The 19,812-nt window shown below is 35.9% G+C and overlaps 1 protein-coding gene across 1 annotated transcript in view; it reads left to right on the top strand.

Annotated features, from left to right (window-relative positions):
• RELN (reelin) overlaps positions 1 to 19,812 on the top strand; it is a 374,678-nt gene that overhangs the window by 102,292 nt on the left and 252,574 nt on the right. Inside the window, exons 5-6 of the mRNA XM_059934127.1 lie at positions 13,978 to 14,074; positions 19,419 to 19,470. Coding sequence (XP_059790110.1) covers positions 13,978 to 14,074; positions 19,419 to 19,470 — 149 coding nt within the window. The remainder of the gene's footprint in view (positions 1 to 13,977; positions 14,075 to 19,418; positions 19,471 to 19,812) is intronic.

The following is a 19,812-nucleotide window of genomic DNA, read 5'->3' as shown; positions in this document are numbered from 1 at the left end:
GGATTACAAATAGCATACTGCAGTTCTGAAAAAGGAGGGATGACTCTGGTGAGAGTTTCTTGGAGAAAGTGGTCCTTGACCTGACAGTTGAAGATGACATACAGATTTAGAGAGTGTTGGTGCTTAAATATAGACAGAGAAACTTTTTATATCTTTTCTAGAAAGAAATATAGATCTAGAGAATGTAAATACACAAAAAAATCAGACTAGACAGAGATATAAAGTCTTAAAATTGATATGCCATTTAAAGAAATAATTTATCAACAAAATTTCACTTCCCTCTGAACATATCCTAAATATAAATTTCCTAAAATAAATTGAAAATCTTTTTTAAGAAAAAGCCAAAAAAAAAAAAAAAAAGAACTTTCTAAGCATTAGTTTTACCCAAGAAAAATTCTCTAGTTCTCCTCACTTTTGGCTTTTTTATATCCCATTAGTATAAATGTTATCAGATGATTGTTTCTTTCAAGGCAAGTTCATTTCTGTCAAGCTAATTCATTTTCTTCAGTGAGTTTTCTTGACAAATACAAAATGTGACTTTTATGTGGTCCAAATTCTGCTGTTTTTAAAATCAATAAAACATGATTGATTTTGCTTCACCCATTTTCATGACTTATCTGATAGATGCTTTCTTGACCGAAGTTATGGATTTTATGTCCCTTTTATTTAAACTATGGTTTTTCTTAATGTTTTAAAAAACCTTTTATTAACTTTAAAAAGCCACATACTTCTGTCTTCTATCAAATGTGCTTCAGAGTAATTTTACTTTATCCCTTATTGCCCACAATCTCCTTCATCTAGCCTCTTTAAGATTAAAAAAACAAAACAAAACAAAACAAAAAACAAACAAACAAAAAACCATGAAGCTCTCATCATTTGAGAGATGGCTTTGTTAAACAAAGGTGGCAGGGGTTTTGAGATCAGGCTGGTCTGGTTTGACTCTTGAGCTAACCACTTGCCAGCTGGGTATCTGAGAAAAGCAAAAAGCTTGCTTTACCACTCTGAGCTCTGTTTCCTTGTCAGTAAAAGTGAGCCAAATACTGTCGTAACAGCATTGTTTTAAAGTCTGATGAGCCTGAAAAGGTCTGGCACCTCGCCTGGTGTATTGACGCTGCTCAGTACAAATCAGTTCCCTCCCCGCCTCTCTTACTCTCTCTCTCTCCTTCCCTGCCTTTCTGTCTTCTTCCCTCCCTCGCTCCCTCCCTTCTTTCCTTTCTTTCTTCCTCCTGTGGAATATCTGCACATTGGTCTACGTGGCTCCCGTAAGCCCAGATATGACCCCAAATCATTATTATTAAAATACTCTTCAGCCAATTTATGTAAATGAGTCCCCAAGTCTTCCCTCACTGTATTTGGATGAAAAACAGACTTCAAATCAAATATATCTGTATTATATAATATATGGAATATATATTAATGAAAATATAGCAGAGTCATAGAGAAAATGAGGGTATTAGATGCTTAAGCCCCCTTAAAATAGACATAAGCTCCCTAAAGTTAGAAACGAATACAATCAAATATTCCAGTGAAATATATCCAGTAAAGTAACAAAGTCCTATGTTGTTTTGGAATCTCATAGGCAGTTTTCACTCTCCTGACATCTCTGTTCTCTTGGTATACATATTGACATGTGAGTTTTGTCCCTTATGATATTGTCTTTGATTTTTTTACCCCATGGAATTAGAAACCACTGGGCAGCTTTGTGGCAACTGAAAAGGAGAATCCTTGCTGACAACTTATAACTCTTTGCCACTACCACTCACCACCAGATAGAAAGAAGCATGAGGCCTGGTGTGCTGCTTTTGGACAAATTCCCGAGACTCGATAATCACTCAATAATTTGCCACAAGAGAAAAACATGCTTTTATGAGCATATTTGTTCCATGGAATTTGAAAAGCATCATATGCATTATTTAACTTGTAATTTTTAAGGACAAGCAAAAGGAGAAATTATGAAACTAAAGTCCCGTCTGTGCAATGATGGGGAGAGAGATCAGTTTAACAGTTAATCACTCACAGCTTATTTGCTTCCATTGACTTCATCTCATGAAATCAACTTTTTTTCCACTTCATTTCATGTAACTTTTGATATCCAAATTTCTTATCTTCTGTACAAATGACTGTACACAAAAAACAAGGAACATAAAATGATACTAGTATTATTATGAATGAACGTAACAACCAAGTTATTATTCCAAGTGTATGACGGCAGTTGGAATAGAGCCAAGAAAGTTTTTTACACCAATTCAATATTGAATGTACTGTCTCTCTGCTTAGTTTAAATATTAGATTTGATTTAAAAATTAAATGTACTTGGTGAAAAGTTCAATAATATTAAAACATAATAAAAATAAACCTTCCTACACTAGATCTATATTCCCTCCCTCTAGAGGCATCAACTGTTACCAGTTTCTTCCAGTCCTTCCAGAAATTGTTTAGGCTTACGCAGGTGTCACCGTTATGAATTCTGTCTACAAACTTGGGTATCAGAGAAATAAAACTTTATTTTTTTTATAATCCAACTTAATTTCTTTTCACTGTCCCCCTTTTAACCAGTGGTGAAAACTTCAATTTCAGTCAACTTTGGCTTGCCCTCTCCCATTTTTCTGGTGTTGTAGTTAAGTCTCAGAGAGCTTATTAGTTCAAAAGCAAGGGGTAGGGTGGGGATGCACCTCTGGTCTCCCAGTCCTCTGTTCCTGCAGGTGCTCACTGAGTCTTCCCTATCTCATCCAGTTTTTGGTGACTGGTCCACACAGGTAGCCTTCGCAACTGTCCTAACCACTCCTTCATGGCAATTGGTCTGTTTTGAGCCCTGCTTGAGGGCATGAAAACCTCTGCTGCTCCTGGGCCTGGACTGTGGGTGTCTTTGAGATGCTCTGATGTGCTCTCATGCCGCTATGGTCCTTCTGCCTCCCTGAGATGTAGAGTATAGGATCCTTCTGCTCTTTGCCCCCCAGATCTCTTTGGGGCTCTGCCAGAGAAGTGACCTTTTATCTCCCATTCTCTCAGCCACTTCTGATTGCTTTGTTTGAATGAAAGATGAGAAGTAAAGTTACAAATGAAGACAACAGCAAAACCCCTTCATGGGAATATAGTGGCGTCTTAGGCTTGATGAGAGTGAGGCTTCTCCACTTTAACCTTGCCCTGATGCTGGGCTGCATGCAGGTTGACCTCTGAACCACAATAGTAACTTCTTCTGTTCAAATGTGCCATTGAACCCAAGGGGGTGAGAGAGAGTGTGGATGGAGCCACACTGACTTATCAGCACTACTGACAATTCTCCATTATCAAGTGTGTTCAGTGTGATTACACTCCTGAAGATGGAGGGGGATCGATAGGGTCTTGTTCCTGTAGAGACAGCCCTACAACCAAAAAGAAAAAAAGGTAGGAAGAAAAACCTCATATAACTAAATTTAGAAGGAAAGTAAGAACCTACAAATACGCTCTATCTCAACATTTCATTTAAGCATCTACTACTTGTGTCTCAACTACATTTTTATAGTTTTTAAAAAATCTTTATTGAATTTGTTATAATATTCCCTTTGTTTTTTTCATGTTTTGGTTTTTTGGCCCCAAGGCATGTGGGCCCCTTGCATTGGAAGGCGAAATCCCAACCACTGGACTGTCAGGGAAGCCCCCATAGTTTATTTTTATGTATTAACTATTTTAGTATGATATAAACACTGCCAGTATTCCATATGAATGGAGAGAAATCTTGATTTTTTTTATTAAAAAGAAATACACCTAATAGCCCAAAACTGGGAACATCCCAGGTACCCATAAACAGGAGAATGGATAAACAATGATACATCCATTCAGTGGCCTACTACTCAGCAGTAAAAAGGAATGAATTATTGATAGTTGAAACAACATGGTTGGATTTTAAAAATATTATGTTGAATGAAAGAAGGCAGACCCAAAATAGTTCTTACTGTATGATTTCACTTATATGAAATCTAGAATAGACAAAATTATCTAAAGTGCTAGAAATTAGATTAGTGATTGTTTCAGAGATGGGGAATTGACTGGCAAGGGGCATGAGGAACTTTCTGGGGTGATTAATACATTATATATAATCTTGAGGGAGCATGGGTTACATAGATGTATACCTTTGTCAAAACTTGAGATCCATATATTACACTGTGTGCAAATCTACCTCAATAAAAAATTTCAGGGCCTTCCCTGGTGGCGCAGTGGTTAAGAATCCGCCTGCCAATGCAGGGGACACGGATTTGAACCCTGGTCCAGGAAGATCCCACATGCCGCGGAGCAAGTAAGCCCATGCGCCTCAACTACAAAGCCTCGCTCTAGAGCCCGCGAGCCACAACCACTGAGCCCATGCACCACAACTGCTGAAGCCCGCGCCTAGAACCCATGCTCCACAACAAGAGAAGCCATCGCAATGAGAAGCCCACGCACCGCAACGAAGAGTAGCCCCCTCTTGCCCTTCAAGAAAGCCCGCACACAGCAACAAAGACCCAACATAGCCAAAAAATAAAATAAATAAATTTTAAAAAATTTCAACAGTAATAAAAAAACAGGGAGAAGAGTTAAGAAATAGGAGACATTTCTGATTCATAACTTGGGTTAAAAAGAGTTCAAAGAGAGGGAGAGAGAGAGTTAAAGGAACTAAAAAAGTGAATGAATTTTTAAAAACATTTTAAGTTTTCTTAAGAGGTGTCTTTACTCTCTAAGCACTTACAAAGTCTAGAAGGAATCTTTGTTTTGCTTAACAGATTATCCCTTTAATGCTTGTTTTGTGAAGATCACAGAAGGCATCCAGAGCTATAATATCACTAGGCTCTGATGTTCTAGTGGGAAATGTGCGACTGTTAGAAAACATGATGACAAATAGCAACTAGAAGACAACAGATGTTTCCCCTCCAGCACAATAATAATAGCAGAGATGTTCTATTCAGCAGAGATCAGGGAAGAACAAGAGCCACTCGTCAGAAGAAGCATCTTAGATGAATAAGCTGTGATGCCGACAGGGATATGAGACATCAAGAAAAAGGACGCAAATGAAGTTGTCTCAGATCCTATGGCAAATGAAGACGTCTGTCAATTGGCTTATCATACAGAAAGCCCCACAATTTACAGCCAAGGAAGCTAAAGCTGTGGCTGGCATTGCATAGGGTTGCTTGAATCAAGAAAAGACTAGGACATTTCCATTTTTATATGTAAAAGATCATACTACAGGACTAGAGAAATTGAGATCACAGACTCTGCTGCATGTAATATTTTCTTGAAAATACAAATTTATTGGAGAAATTATTCAGAAATGGAGCAAAAAGTTTGGTGAATTGGCTTATTAAAGTTTATTTGCTTTGAGAAAAATAATTATCTGAACAAAGACTCTAAAAAGACTGAAATTTTAGTTTGGAGGTGAGTTATTCTGGCTGGAGCTTTATTTATTCAGTGATTAGTAGATTAGCCCACAAGAGAAAACAAGTCAAGTGAAGAGTAAAACTACTTCAGAGTTCCTTAGTATCTTGGAGCCCCCATTGAGAACTACAGCAGAGGGAACTCCATTTAGTAGCCAAGTATGAGAACCACAATGTAAATGGAGTTTCCAGGTAATCAGAACAAAGTATTAATAAGTCTGATGAACAATGTCACTGGGAAAAAACTGGATAAAAGTGCATCCACTTTGCTCAATGTCCACCAGGCCAATGGGGAGTAAGACTTGGAAGACAGTGTTGGGTGAAGGGGAGCACTGACCATGGGCATCAAAGGCGCCACATCGCTGCTGAAGGATGTCCAAGGGATTTTTTTGTAATGATGATCACTTGGAAGACATATCACCTAATAGGCTTACCCATGTAACATGGAACATTCACCTTACAAGTTTTCAAGACCAGGTGACTACGGGAGATCGTGAGTAGGTGAGAAAAGTCTGGCAAAATAAATATTTTATCGGATGACGCACCTTTGCCAGAACTTCTAATATATCACTGTATTTTGGGGTTGTGGAATTATAATTTGATTTTTAGGGTTTAATGGTCCAATATTCTGATCTTACGTGCATCTTTTTCTACTTTTTCTCTCATCTTTTCCATCTTGACTTCACCTTTTTCTACTATCTCTCACTCTCTCTTCTCTTTTGTTAATAACTTTTTTCTCTTATTATTAAACTCTCCTCTAACCTTCGTCTCTTGCTTCCTCCCCCTCCTTCCTCTTACCGTGATGTAATTGCTCTGGGGAAAACTTCATCTACAATAGAAAGGTTAACCAGGAGGTGTCCTACTAATAAAATAAGGTGTGAATCTGGAGGCTTATTATTTCCTTCTTTAATCTCTGTTTTATATGACAGAAATAAGAACTCACTCAATGGAATTAAATGCCAAGTACATTTGAAACAAGTGAGAAAATATTTCCTCAAGCAGTATGTAGTGGAATTCAGCATAGTAGGAGGTCAGAATATTGCATGTAGTAGTAGGGTGTAGATGGGTTATTTTTAATCCAAATAATATTTGCCATTATACCTCTTAGCAAAGGTGAGATCAAATTTTTAAACTCCCTGGTGAAATAAGAAGAGTTCTCTTACCTTCCTCAGTGAGAAGTAATGAGAAAGAATGAGCTATAAATGGAGTTTGTTATTTTCACATTTAGAGCATGTGTTAGCTCCTTAGAAAAAAGGCATGACATCGTTGAAGGTGATATTATTCTCAGTCTTATAGAGTGAACTTTCCTTGCTGTTTTTCTAAAAATATTCCACATTTACAAAGAGAAGAGGATTTTATGAGGGTTTTTTTTTAAGCTTGATCTTTCACAAGTAAATAGTCATACCTTTTTACTATAAAACATTGTCTCTTTGCTATAAAATATGGTCAAAAGTTGAGTGTTCTGCTTGTTGAGGTTTTTTTTTTTTAATTTTTATTGGAGTATAGTTGATTCCTTGTTGAGGTTTGAGTGGAAATTACAAGAAACTCTGACGTCTCCAGAAGAAGGCAGCTGACTGCCCAGCTCCCACAGGGCTAGCAGGGTCCTATTTACTTTGGTGGATTCACCAGTCCCTGATCTGGCCTTGTTGTGCAAGCCCACACATCTGATGGTGTCAGCACATGCAGTGTGAGCTGTAACTGGGGGAAGAGACTTGTTGTCTTTGGGTCAGGAAATTATAAGAGATTTCTCTTTTCTCTTTCCATTTTTAATGTACTTTTTATAATCAGATCAAATATTAAAATTATTTTAATATCTCTGTTCAGAAATGCCGGTGAATAGACAATTCCGACTCATAGAATACCAGACACTGAATCCTTCAGAGGCAATAAATTATGGATAGATAATACGATGTCCTCGGTCTTGGGGACAAATGGCATGTATCTCAAATGAGAATTTGATGATAACTGATTGTCACTGAGTTTCCAGGTGATTAACTTGTTTCAGCAGAGTGACTGACTAAAGGCTGAGTGATTTCACTCTGATCTAAAAAGAAGAATGAGCTGTGTAATGAGACTGCTCTTGAGAAAATAATATTTTAGTTATTTATTTACTGTTATCAGGATGATGTTACCACCAACCATTCATAAATCTATGGTTGTGCGAAGGAGCCCAATTTTCTCATTAATCCTCCTCCTCTTTCCTGTGTCCTGAAAGTCCTGTGTGAGTCACTGCAGGACATGGGGACTGCAGGGAACTCCAGGGACATTTCACTCCAGCTTCCTCTGTGCCTCCTGAACAGGGGCTTTGGTGTGTCTTCCAGCCTATTAATTTTAAAGTCATGATTAAAAACAGAATTATACCTTCAGAAGTGTGCTCTCTACAGCACAAATGCACATTGCATATAATTCCTAAACAGAAACAGCCACCTAAATGATAAAAAACAAAGACAGAGAATTGACACCACAATAACAAGTTTCAAACTGCCAAGGAGCTTGTTAGAGTGAAAAACAAATCTTGGTTCAAAGCATTTCTTTTTGCTTTATGTTTCCAGTTGGACCCTAGATGTGTTGGTCAACAAGTACCTGCCTTCATCCTTACTGATTCCTTTATGTTTTTGTTAGTGAAAAAAAGGTAGTGTGATAGTGTGTATATAAAATAGGGATGAATTATTTAAGGATGTACATAACCAAAGCAATATTGAATTTGATTATGTACTTTAGTCCAGTGAATTCATTCTGAACATTTTCTGTGAAGTCCATGACATTTCTCTTATTTTTGTACATTTTCATTAGCAAAGCAAAATCCCTTATCCTATAAATGAAAAAAAGAACTTTTAAGAAAAGACATTGTAGCTCTTCCAGATAAACTCTGACAGTAAAAATGATGACAAACATTTTTGAAATGCACGTGAGTTTTATAGAATTGGAGTTCTTTTCTCTTCTTGGCTGCATTAGAGTAGAGTAGGAAGAATATTGGACAAGGAGTCAGGGAATCTAGCCTCTAGTCCTGTTCTGTCATTTGTAAAATGAGGGGGTGATGAGACTCGGTGATACTTCAGATGCCCTCTAACTCGAACGACCAATGATCTGTGAACTGTAGTAATAGATGAGATTCATGTGGTACCTAAGCGTGTGATAAATAGGTTCAGAGAGGGCTCAATATATTCAGGCTTTGCCTGGTCTTCGGGGATAGCAAGCATTTCCCTTAAATTGTCTGTTAATCATACTGTTCATGGCAGATTATATTTTGAGGTGGGCGATTCGTATGATGTGCTTTGGTATTTGTCAGATTCTTATGTTCTGTTTTTCATATTGAGAAAAAGAAAAAGAGGGGGAAAGTTTTCTTAGATTAGAGAAATATTCGGTATTACTTTTACTCTTAAGCAGAGAAGCAATTCATTTCTAATCCTTAGCCTGGGAGGTCACATTCCTTTTTAAATTGAAAAATAAAAGTCTATTTAACTGGGATTATTTAAAACTTCTTCTTCCCACCAATCTCTGAAGAATATGTTACCTAACTTTACAGAGCCCCTCATTTTCTTGAGAAAATTCAGTTGGGAGACCACAGTTTAAATGTTAGAAATAAATAGCACTTTTTGTTTGCTCCAAGCCTAAAGAAAATTGGACTGCTCATTATCCAGCAAATTGAGCCCTTATTCTTAGGAACAACTCATAAGGGAAGAGTAGAATTTTAGACTATTAGTATTATTCACAGAGAGCACCCTTTGGGGTTAGGTACCTAACCCTCCTCAACCAAGTTAACTTGTTAGACACGGGCATTCTGAGAAAGACAGGGAGGGAAGAACTCAGGCACTCAGAGCACTTAGGCATTGCTTTAGATTCTGGGATGAGCCAAGAATTTCTCTTCTTGAAATTTGGATGCTTATTTACATCTGTAGGTTTTTAAAACTTACCTTGTTTTTCTGACATGGATCACTATCTCCTTCGGGGAAGCCATGACTTCTAGTTGCCCTTGGTACTATTTGGCCTCCATCAGAGTCATTGTGTTCATCATGAGTTTGTGATTTTTCTTTTCCTTTACGATGATGGCATTCATGTAAGTGGTTGTACAATGCTCAACTTTAATGGTAGAAAAAATATTAGGAAGGTCATATTATAGACTCACTGTTACAAAAGTCACCTTGATGGGCAGCACTTAGCATTGTTAGGAACATGAACAGAAATGAACCCACTGCCAATAATCATGGAAAAGTATGCAGGGATAGCCTCAGATTGATACACACTGCAGGGTCACAGTGATAGCTGGAGCTTTCCGGAAACCAGACTAAGGATATAGTTGTTCCCCAGGGATCCATTCTTGGACCTCTACTTTTCTCACTTAGTATATCCTCCCCTCTCCCCCTGGCCCCCAGTAATATGCACTCCTATGATTTCAACCATATCTTAAATTGTCCTGTCAGTGCTGATCTCCTTTCCCTGAAGTTCAAATACATGTAATCATTGTGAGCTGCTCATCTCCAATTGTCAGCATAACCAGAAGAGCAGTCAGTTTCCAAGCCCTGTAATTCCCTAGAGTTGAGCTGTCCAGTATGGTAGCCACTAGTCACATGCAGCTATTAATCACCTGAACTGTGGTTAGTCTGAATTGAGATGTGCTGTAAGTGTAAATACACCCCATAATTTGAAGACTTTTTATGAAAAAAGAATGTAAACTGTATCATTAATAATTTTGTATAATTGCATGTTAAAATATAATTTGAATATACTGGGTTAAATAAAACATATTATTAAACTTAATTTCACCTATCCTTTTTTATTTTTAATGTAGCCATTAGAAAGTTGAAAATTACATATGTGGATCATATTATGTTTCTATTAAAAAGTGAGACTCTTTTCTTCATCTTCACCTTCTTTCAAGGCACTGTTGTGTCCTACTTGTGTTATATCAACAGTCCAGTCTTTTCTACCGCTAATCCATTATTTGCTAGAGTAATTTTCCTAAAAGTTGGATTGTATCATGACTTTGGAAACAGAATGGTAGGAGTTTGAATCCCAGTTCTATAATTTTCAATCTGCGTAACCTTGGACAATCATTTAATGTCTCTAAATCTCAGTTTTAGCATCCTCTAAATGTGGACAAAAATAAAGGCGGGGTATATGAATTAATTGAGGCATTGTTTGTAGAGTTCCAAGTGCAGTATCTATCACTTGGTAAATGGCGCATGAGACCTTCCATGAACTGGCTGCCACTTTCCAGCCCCATCCTTTGCCACCCTCTTCATGTACCAGTGTGGTTCCAGGCACACTAACACACTGAAGTAGCAGTTTTACTTGTATCATAATCTCTGCATTCCTTGTGCCCTGTGACACCATAACCTTTCTTCTTTGATTAACTCCTATTTCTCATTCAGGACCAGTTCTGGGACCACCTCCTTTGGGAGCTTTCCCTTTACTTCCTTAGTCTAAGTTAGGTACCATCACAGCCAGCGCATACTCCTGTTATAAGGAGTGAGGAGCGATGGAAAACGTGATGGGTGTTGGAATTAGCAAGTCCTGGGTCCAAATTGCCAGTCTGTCAACTTCACAGCTGTAGGATTCGAGCAAATGCTTAACTTCTTTGAAGCTCAGTTTTCTTATTAGTAAGGCGAGGACACTGATAACTATCTTATAGAGAAGTTGAGAGATTCAAATAGGCTTTAGAATATCTGGCACATAATAGGATGCAGTAAATAGCTATCATTGCATTGGCACCCTGTATTTTAATTGTGTGCTTGTTTCCCTGCCTTTCCTTCTGGAGTGTAAACTCCTGGAAGAAAATAATACAGTTTTTTGTTTTGGTCTTTGTACCACTAAAGCTCATCATAGTGCCTATAGGTTCTCAACATAAGGTTGTTAATTGTAAGAATGAATTAATGAATGATAAATGAAAAAATAACACCATCGGCAGCTAAGAGTGGGTTGGATTTGACCACCCAGAGGGATGTGCTTTCAAAATAAATTACAATAAATTATGTTGACAAACCCAGACATACTGTGAGAAATTCAAGCAAAGGACATTTAAAAGACCTTGACAAGAAGCTAACGGATTTGTTTCATCAATCCTTGGTGAAGCCATTGTACCTCCAGGTAGCAACAACTCCGTGAATAATAGCCAGTAATTCTAAATCTTTAAGTTTCAACAGGGTACCAGTGCCTTTGTAATTTTATTTTAAGTTTCTGGAGCTATACAGCACAACAAAGAAAGGTCCAGAGGGGTTTTTGAGCCAAATGGGGAGAAGGCTGTATGTGATTGCCTTTTTCTTGTGTTTATTGTTTTTTTAACTCCTTTTATTCCACAAAATAGAAGTGGTTCTCCAAACACATCAAACATCTGTGGTCTATTCACTGGTTCCCGAGTGCCAGGCTGTAGGCTGCCTATGCTAGAATCACCTTTAAACAATATACAGATATCTAGGCTGCACATGAATCCTATTTAATCAAAACTGTGGGTGATGGAGACTTGTAATACATGTATTTATACAGATACAGTTTTTCTGATATACAGTTGATTTGGGGAGTGCTGATCAATATTTATAGATAGAATGATTGCTATGAGAATTCAAATATCAGACCTCGGACTTCACATCAACAATGATGCTTTTAGTTTAGAATCACTGGAGGAAAATGGCAGATAGTCATTGTGAGGGTTGAACAATCTTTTAATTTCTCTCTGTCAAAGCTTATATTTCTTTTGAGCCATTTCACAATGCCTTGGAGGCCAAATAATCCTCATGTATCAATAAGTAAGAAGCACACTGTAATTTCAGTGCTACTGCTCTGTACTTTTATCATAATCACACTCCTTGGGAAAAATTAATGTATAGTTTTAAGAATAGAATAATAGTAGTAAGAAGTTCATGTAGTAGGTTCCCTGTGGGGAAAAACAACTAATATACATGTTCTGGATGAAAATGGTAGAAATCCATAATAATAATAGCTAACACTTATGCTAACGCTTACATCACGATTGCTCTATTTGAAGTATGCCAGGCTCTATTTGAAGTGCTTTAGATCTCAGGCCTTAATAATAGTTCTGTTTATGAAGTTGCCTTATATTTATTCACTCATTCAACACATATTTATGGAATACAACATGCCAGGCATAAAATGGTGAACAAGAGACATATTTGTTGCCCTTATGAAGCTACTACTATGCCTCTTCTAATGTCAAGGACATTTTATTAGAATCTTGCTTCACAGTAATCAAGAGAAGATTTAAATCTCCTGCTAAGATTTGAGATACTACCTTTTAAAATTCCATATCAGAAGTTGTTCTCTGTTTATTCTTAAAAAAGCAAAGCTTTTTCACATTGTTGATCTCCTTTGTATAGGAACACAGCTCAAAAGATTAGAATAATTTATTCCATGCAATACACATATAGGAAATAATTCTATTTTTTTGCCACGTTTTTACTTACTTATTGTGCTTCTGCCTCTTGCTTTATGGGCTACCTGGTATCTTTTCACACTTTTGTCGTCTTCCTATTTGAATAGGACTTCCTGCTCCCTTTTTTCTCTGAGATTAGCAAACAGCTGAAAGGGCCTGATACAATGATCTTCAAAAACAAAGGGCATGGTGCCCTTTCCATAATGTTTGGCACCTAGAATGTGAAAGTCTTTGAAAATGTCCTTTCTGCATGAAATACAGCTCTCATGTGCTTTGAGGTTCAGACTGAGGAAACATAATTCTTTCTTTGTACATGCAATGATTCTAGGTTGAAGTATCATGATGCAAATCATTGTCAATGTTATTGTAAATGTGCAAAGTCAAATCCAGAATATTCATATTGTCAATTTATACTGAAGACATGAATATACTTATTTTTGAGATTCTGTTCTAAGGTTTTATTAGCCACTTCACTTTATAATAATAAAGCAACTAATTAAATTATTTACAAGGTTAACATTAACTCAGTCTCCAAAATTTGCTTGAATTAGAATTTGTGTTTATTTCATATTTCTATGTGGATTAAGTACAATCAGATTCCATTATTTTTTACATTTCGTAGACATGCAAATCTATTTGAGGACAGTTATTTTAAACATTGACATTAATCATAACTCAAAAGAAAAAGGTTTAAAATTTGTAAAGCACCTTTTGATTTCAGAGATACATGGTTTTGGTTGATTATATAAGTGTATATTACTTTGCTTATCTTTCATATTAGCAAAATACTTGTATTGGGCATAGTATATTATGTAATGATTGTTAATAATACCAACGGCCATTAAGTGCCTACTGTGAGATTGGTTCTGTACTCTGTGTTTTATATACACTCTCTCATTTAATCCTCATAACTATGTGATATTTAGGTCAATATTATTTTCCTCATTTTACAGATGAGAAAACTGAAACTTTGGGAGGTTAAGTAACTTGCCCACCATTGCGAGTAACTGAAAGAATTGGGATTGAAGTTCAAATCTTTCTGTTTTTATGTTTCTTTAACATGTCACAATACAAAATACCATTATCTTCCTCGAAATGTTGATTTCAACTGAATAACAACAACTATTAGATCTTTCTTTACGTGAGTGATAAACCACATTGTGCTACTTAGTTCACAGCCTGAGGTTGTGTTCTGTGTTCCCACAGGGTTGAATGTAACAACTGTGAGACTGGAGAACAGTGTGGTGCAATTATGCATGGCAATGCTGTCACCTTCTGTGAGCCATATGGTCCAAGAGAATTGGTAAGTATGCGTTATTTATGTACATTATTCCAAATACATTGTCTTTACTGAACTTTTTGCCAACAAAAGGTTTTCCTACCCAATTCCAGTTCAGATAAAAATTTGCAGTATTATTTATGAGTCTATTGCAAATATCTCAAAATTAGGAGCAGTGATTTTATAATTTATTTTCAAATGTAAAAAATAAAGAATGCAGTAATAAAATTGGCAGCATCAATGGATCTCATTAAACATGGTGCATCATTGTGATTATATGCCTTTTTAAAAATATGGGTATGACAGGCCTGACATATGATATATATGACACACATATATTATATATATATATCATATCTAAATAATTTGTGACTTTATAAGTTCTTGTATAAAGCTTTACTTTTACACTTCTTATTTTCTTCTTGCAAGCCAAAAATATTAGATGAGCAATTTTATCACATTATTTTTAAACTTTGTTTCCTAACCACCTAGGAACTTTAATGAATTTTTTTAAAATGAAAAAGCACACTGAATAAACCAGTTTTTAAAAAATTTTGGTTTATGCCAAACTGTTCAGTAGTAGGTTACTTTAATTTAGATGATTAGATTTTGCTTGCCAAAGGTAAGTCCTTGGATCATATGTAAAATGAAACATGAGCATTCTAAATTGAAAGCAATAAAACCACTAGCCATCAGCATGTGGCTAGTGAGCCTCTTGTTGTCACTTGGTACTTCTTTCTGGCACCAAGACTACCTTCATTCCACATTCTTGAAAAAGGATATAAAAGCAATTGTTGTGTTATACTTCTAGCTCAATTTCTTTGCATCTAATTTTCTTTTTGCAACATCTCTTGTGCTTTGCTTTTCTGCTTTTTGACTTGAGTTTCAATGCCTCTCCTTTTTTCTCCCACATCTTCCTTATGATGGAGTTTTTAGTAACAAAGTTGTGTTTTTCACCCCTCCATCACAGTTATGTTTCCAATTCATTAATTTAAAAAGTGGCCAAAAGACTGGCTTCCACAGAAAAAAGGAGGAAAAAACCTTGCTAGGTAATTAAAAGAAGATTTAGTTATCAAATTGTGAAAGTCAGTTAGTTTTTATAACATGGTTCTTATTTTATGCTGCTTGAATACCCCTTTCATGGCAATAGATAAATTTAATTTATTAAACATACGAGCTTCAGAACATTGATAAATTGAAGAGTTTTTAGTTGAAATTAGAACACAAACAGAATTAATTGGATGCAAATTAAAATAGGTGCTCATAATTCAAGTCTTAACAAGATATTATAATATTCCTGCAGACAAACGTGACTCTGTAGTGAAATTCTTCTTGAAAAAATAGATTTGCTAGTACATCTTAAATAATGTACCATGACTGAATTAATTATCTATAAACCTTAAAACAAAATTAAATTTTTGTCATAGTTAATCAAGCTTAGAATAAATGCCTATTTTAGAATGTTCACCCATTCAGTAATATTTCTGGAAATGCTTGGTAAATTCTTTTTTGTTTCTGATTAATAAGAAATAAACATATCTAAGAATATAATGCCAGAATTCATATTTCTGTAACATAGAAACTGAAGTATCTAGTTTATTTGATCCCATGTAATATATTTAATCCTGAAGGTTTCACTATATCCCGGTTTATTTAGCATTAGAGCTTATACACCCAGTGGGCTAGTTTTGAATTGTGTTATATAATTAATGTGAGATCAGCCTTGCAACTAAAAAGGAAAATATTCAAAATAATTATCTTTATCCAAGAAAGGAAAAAAATACACAGATTTATATTTACGTCATAAGTATTTTCCTAGGATGAATTGTGTTGTAGACTCAAAGGGAATAGAATGAAGATACATTAACAAAGATAAGGATGACATCTACATTTTACACACTAGCAACTTCTAATTTCCAATAATTTTTATACCGTATTGGTGTCCCAGGAGCAGAAATATATATTGTACCCAAGTTGTGTTTACAGAAGAAAGATCAATCGAAAGAAAAGTGATGAATTCAGTGGTCAGTAAACATGCTGTTGTCCACTAAAATTCAAATATTTGCACGGCACTTCAAAACTGAATCCAGTTAAAACAGTTGTGCATGAGAACTGATGAAAGTTATCAGCCCCAAACATCACTTTTTAAAAAAATATACTTTAAAATTTTTCGTAAATCCAGTTCTTACTGAAGTTGTGAAACAAAGAACCACCGACCACAGGTGAAGAACCTTAGTAGGTTAATGCTTTATTTTTTAAAATGCCTAAGAGAGCATTTCCATTTTGTGAATTTAGTCAAATGGCTATTTCATTTCAGTAAAACCCAGAGCCAGTGAGAGGCAGTACCCGCTTACACATGGGCACACCACGCCTTTCTGTTTCCTCTGCTGCTCTGCTGTGCGGGCCTCACACGTTTCACTACTTAAGGGAGTCTCCATATTTCAGGGAGTGGCACCTACCTAACTTGATTCATTTTGCTAGTCTGAAATGAAGGTAATGAGGAACTCATTTACCCACTCCTTCTAGAGAAAATGTGCTCTCTCAGAGCTTAAAACAAAAGTAGTAATGTTACTCTTCATTTTTTAAAAATAAAATATTTACTCAATTATTCTCTCATGTTTGGAAATGCATTTTAGTTACAAGGAGGAGTTTGGGCTAAAACAGGATTAAACCCAGTAAAAATTTGCAGGGAAGAAGTGTAGAATGAACAGCCTCAGCCTGCAGTGAATTATTCAGATTCATTTATTGAGCATATTAATTTTCTATAATTTGAAGTTTATTTGATAATTTAAGAGCAGTGAGATTTGGTAGGGAAAAAGTTCTCTCTCAGACATTCACAGTCGCTATAATATTTATCAAAATCTCTTTAAGAAGTCCTTTAGTTTTCAGAATGTCCCATGTAAAGACTTAATAACTTTGCAGACTGAAATCATATATTTGAACTCAAGAATAATAAATAACTTATAATACTCAAATGTAAATATAGGTGAATAGATTTTATAGGCAATGCTTCACTGTTTTTTTTCTCTTCATCTTTCCTGTTCTTTCTCGTAGCTGACAATTTTACTAATAAACTAAATGGAGAAAGGTAAAAGAATGGGAGTCAACAGTCCTTAGCTTCCCTGGTGAAGAAAAAAATGTAGAATCAATGACTAATTGAAGTCTAGGGTCACCCTCCGTTAGCACATATAATTGAAATTTGGCACTATTTCAAGTGATTTACTGTTTGCTAGCAGAGGTCACAGCTGTGAAACTTGATCACCCAGGTGACACAAGCATCGTTTATTACACCCCCAGCATAAGTATCAAAGACTCTCTGGTCTGTTTAAGGCACTAGCAATAGCAATAGCTGTGGTGCTTTTAACTTATATAATACCATACCATTGTTTCAAAGAACTTATATTCAGGAGTGTTTCATAACTCATCTGGGAATCTACTCAGTTACATAAAATCAGAGGGGGAAAAGAGCATTCATTCAATTTTATGAAAAATTTTTAAAATTTCCATGTGCCTCTTTGGACTTTAAGATCAAAATTTCCAAGTGGAACACCCATGAGGATAAGTAGTTGAACTTACTTTAAAAGTTATGAGGGAAAAACAAAGAGATTTCTTTTAACCTTGCAGGACATTTGGTTCTGTCTAAAACATCCATGAGACATTTGGTTCATAAGACATTTGGTCCACACCAAAGGGTCCTTGAAGTTTGGTCTATCCAAAACATCCATGAGCTTGTTTGGTCCACATCAAATGGTTTGGGCCAGGACCAAATATCAAGGACTTTTTGTCGTGGACCAAATGTCTTTTGGGCATTTTGGACAGCACCAAATGTCTGCTAACCTTTTCTAAAGGAATCTTGAAAAGGAGCTGCTAGTATTTTTGTTATTTAAAGAAAATTCTATTAGTGCATTTTTCCCTAATGACTCTGGTGAGAGGAAGGAAGTAGGAAACAGTTCTGAGTATGGTGGGCCAGCTTTCTCTTAAATAATCTGTGATAATGAGAGATTCACCTGACATCCTGACACCAGTGATTTTTGCTATGGTTAAAATCAATTAGGAGCTGATACCTATACTGATATCTAGACAACTTACAAAATGGGCTGTCTTGCCCTCCCCTCTATTACTTTTTCTGCTTCTTCATGAACTTTAAAGCCACATATTTAAAACACATGCTCAGTCATGTTTCCAAATTGTGTTGTAGAAATGGGAAGTGCAATTCAACTTTTTGATATTCACATCTCAGCTGAATTCTAGCACTTCAAGAGGCTTGCTCACTGTTTGTCCACAAATTCCCGTGGCGATTCATGAACTGGGTATCTCTTGACTCTTCTGCATTGTGAACTCCATCACATGGGGACTAACACAGTGCAGGGACAAGTCTAAGGATGTTATTATGACATTTAAGAAGCCTACTGCTTCTGCCATGTTGAAAACACAGTTGTACACTTTTTGTTTTATAAGGTGCAGTCATGGGAGGCATCCCATACCTTACCTTATGGGGTCAGAAACCCAACAAGAGAGTCATTGAAAAATGAGAACCTTATTCCTCATCTTACTTAAGCTGGTATGGGTCAAAGTCACTATTCCATAGAATGAATGAATGAATGAACGAACAAAAGAATTAATTAATAAATAAATATTTTTTAAAATTTTAATTTATTTAAAATTAAACAAGGTACCATTCCTTTTTTTAAAAGGGGGAAAAATGCTTCTTCATGAAACTAAGGGAAAATAATAGAAATGTGTTGGAAGAGTATTTCTAGGCCCATAATTTGATTACTTTTTGGGGGAGTAACAGTTTTATTGAGAAATAATCCTCATATTCTACAATTCGTTCATTTAAAGTATACAGTTCAAGGTTTTCACTTTATTCACAAAATTATGCAACCATTACCACAATCATTTTTATAACATTTTCATTATCCCCCAAAGATATCCTGCACCTTCTACCTGTTGTAATTCTATTTATTTTTCAAAATGTTCTTACTCTTCTCATTTGCTCTTAATTTTGGTCCCAATTTTTGTTTGGTCACTTTTTATGATATTCTCTTGGGCCCCAGGTCTGTTGATGAGGACAGAGGGGAGGTGGTAGGGTGAGTGGAGGGGACTGTGTTACGTGCCTGGTAAATTATACTAAGAAAGAGTTTTCGATAGGACCCCGAGAAATGTACCAGCAGTGTCTAAGTGAGGATCTCACAGAGAAATACATCTGTGTTCTGACATGTCGACAGAAGTAAGCTAACCACTGGATAAACATAACCTCTGTTTATGGTTCCTTTCTATCCTTTACACTCTCCCTCCTCCTGAATCTTCTCCTCTTTCTCCTCCTCTCTTTCTATCTCATCTTATTTTGTTATATTCCTTTTTCTAGATTACCACAGGCCTTAATACAACAACAGCTTCTGTCCTCCAGTTTTCCATTGGTAAGTTTTTTAGCAGTTAAGCAATTTAACTTGGAAGTGTTTGTTTTAATCATAGTGTATAAGCAGGATTATGGTGCCAAATACTTTTAGATTTAGAGAAGAGTAAGTCTTAACACTACAGTAAATAATTTAAAACATTTTTGAAGTGAAATAAAAAATTGTAAATACTACATCCTGTTCTCACTTCTCTCGGGCAGCAAGTGGTATTTAAAAATAATCCAAATAATCCGAAACATTTTAAAGGCGGATTTTGAATGTATTGGATTATTACACAGAATTACCTTACTAGTAATGTTTTCCTCAGATTAAGATTGAAATCTGTTAAATTTCCTGCATTCTTAC

Source organism: Balaenoptera ricei, chromosome 9 (assembly GCF_028023285.1).
Source record: "Balaenoptera ricei isolate mBalRic1 chromosome 9, mBalRic1.hap2, whole genome shotgun sequence".
Lineage (NCBI taxonomy): Eukaryota > Metazoa > Chordata > Mammalia > Artiodactyla > Balaenopteridae > Balaenoptera > Balaenoptera ricei.
The sequence above is the reverse complement of the archived record's forward strand: the minus strand, read 5'-3'. Positions and strand labels throughout refer to the sequence as shown.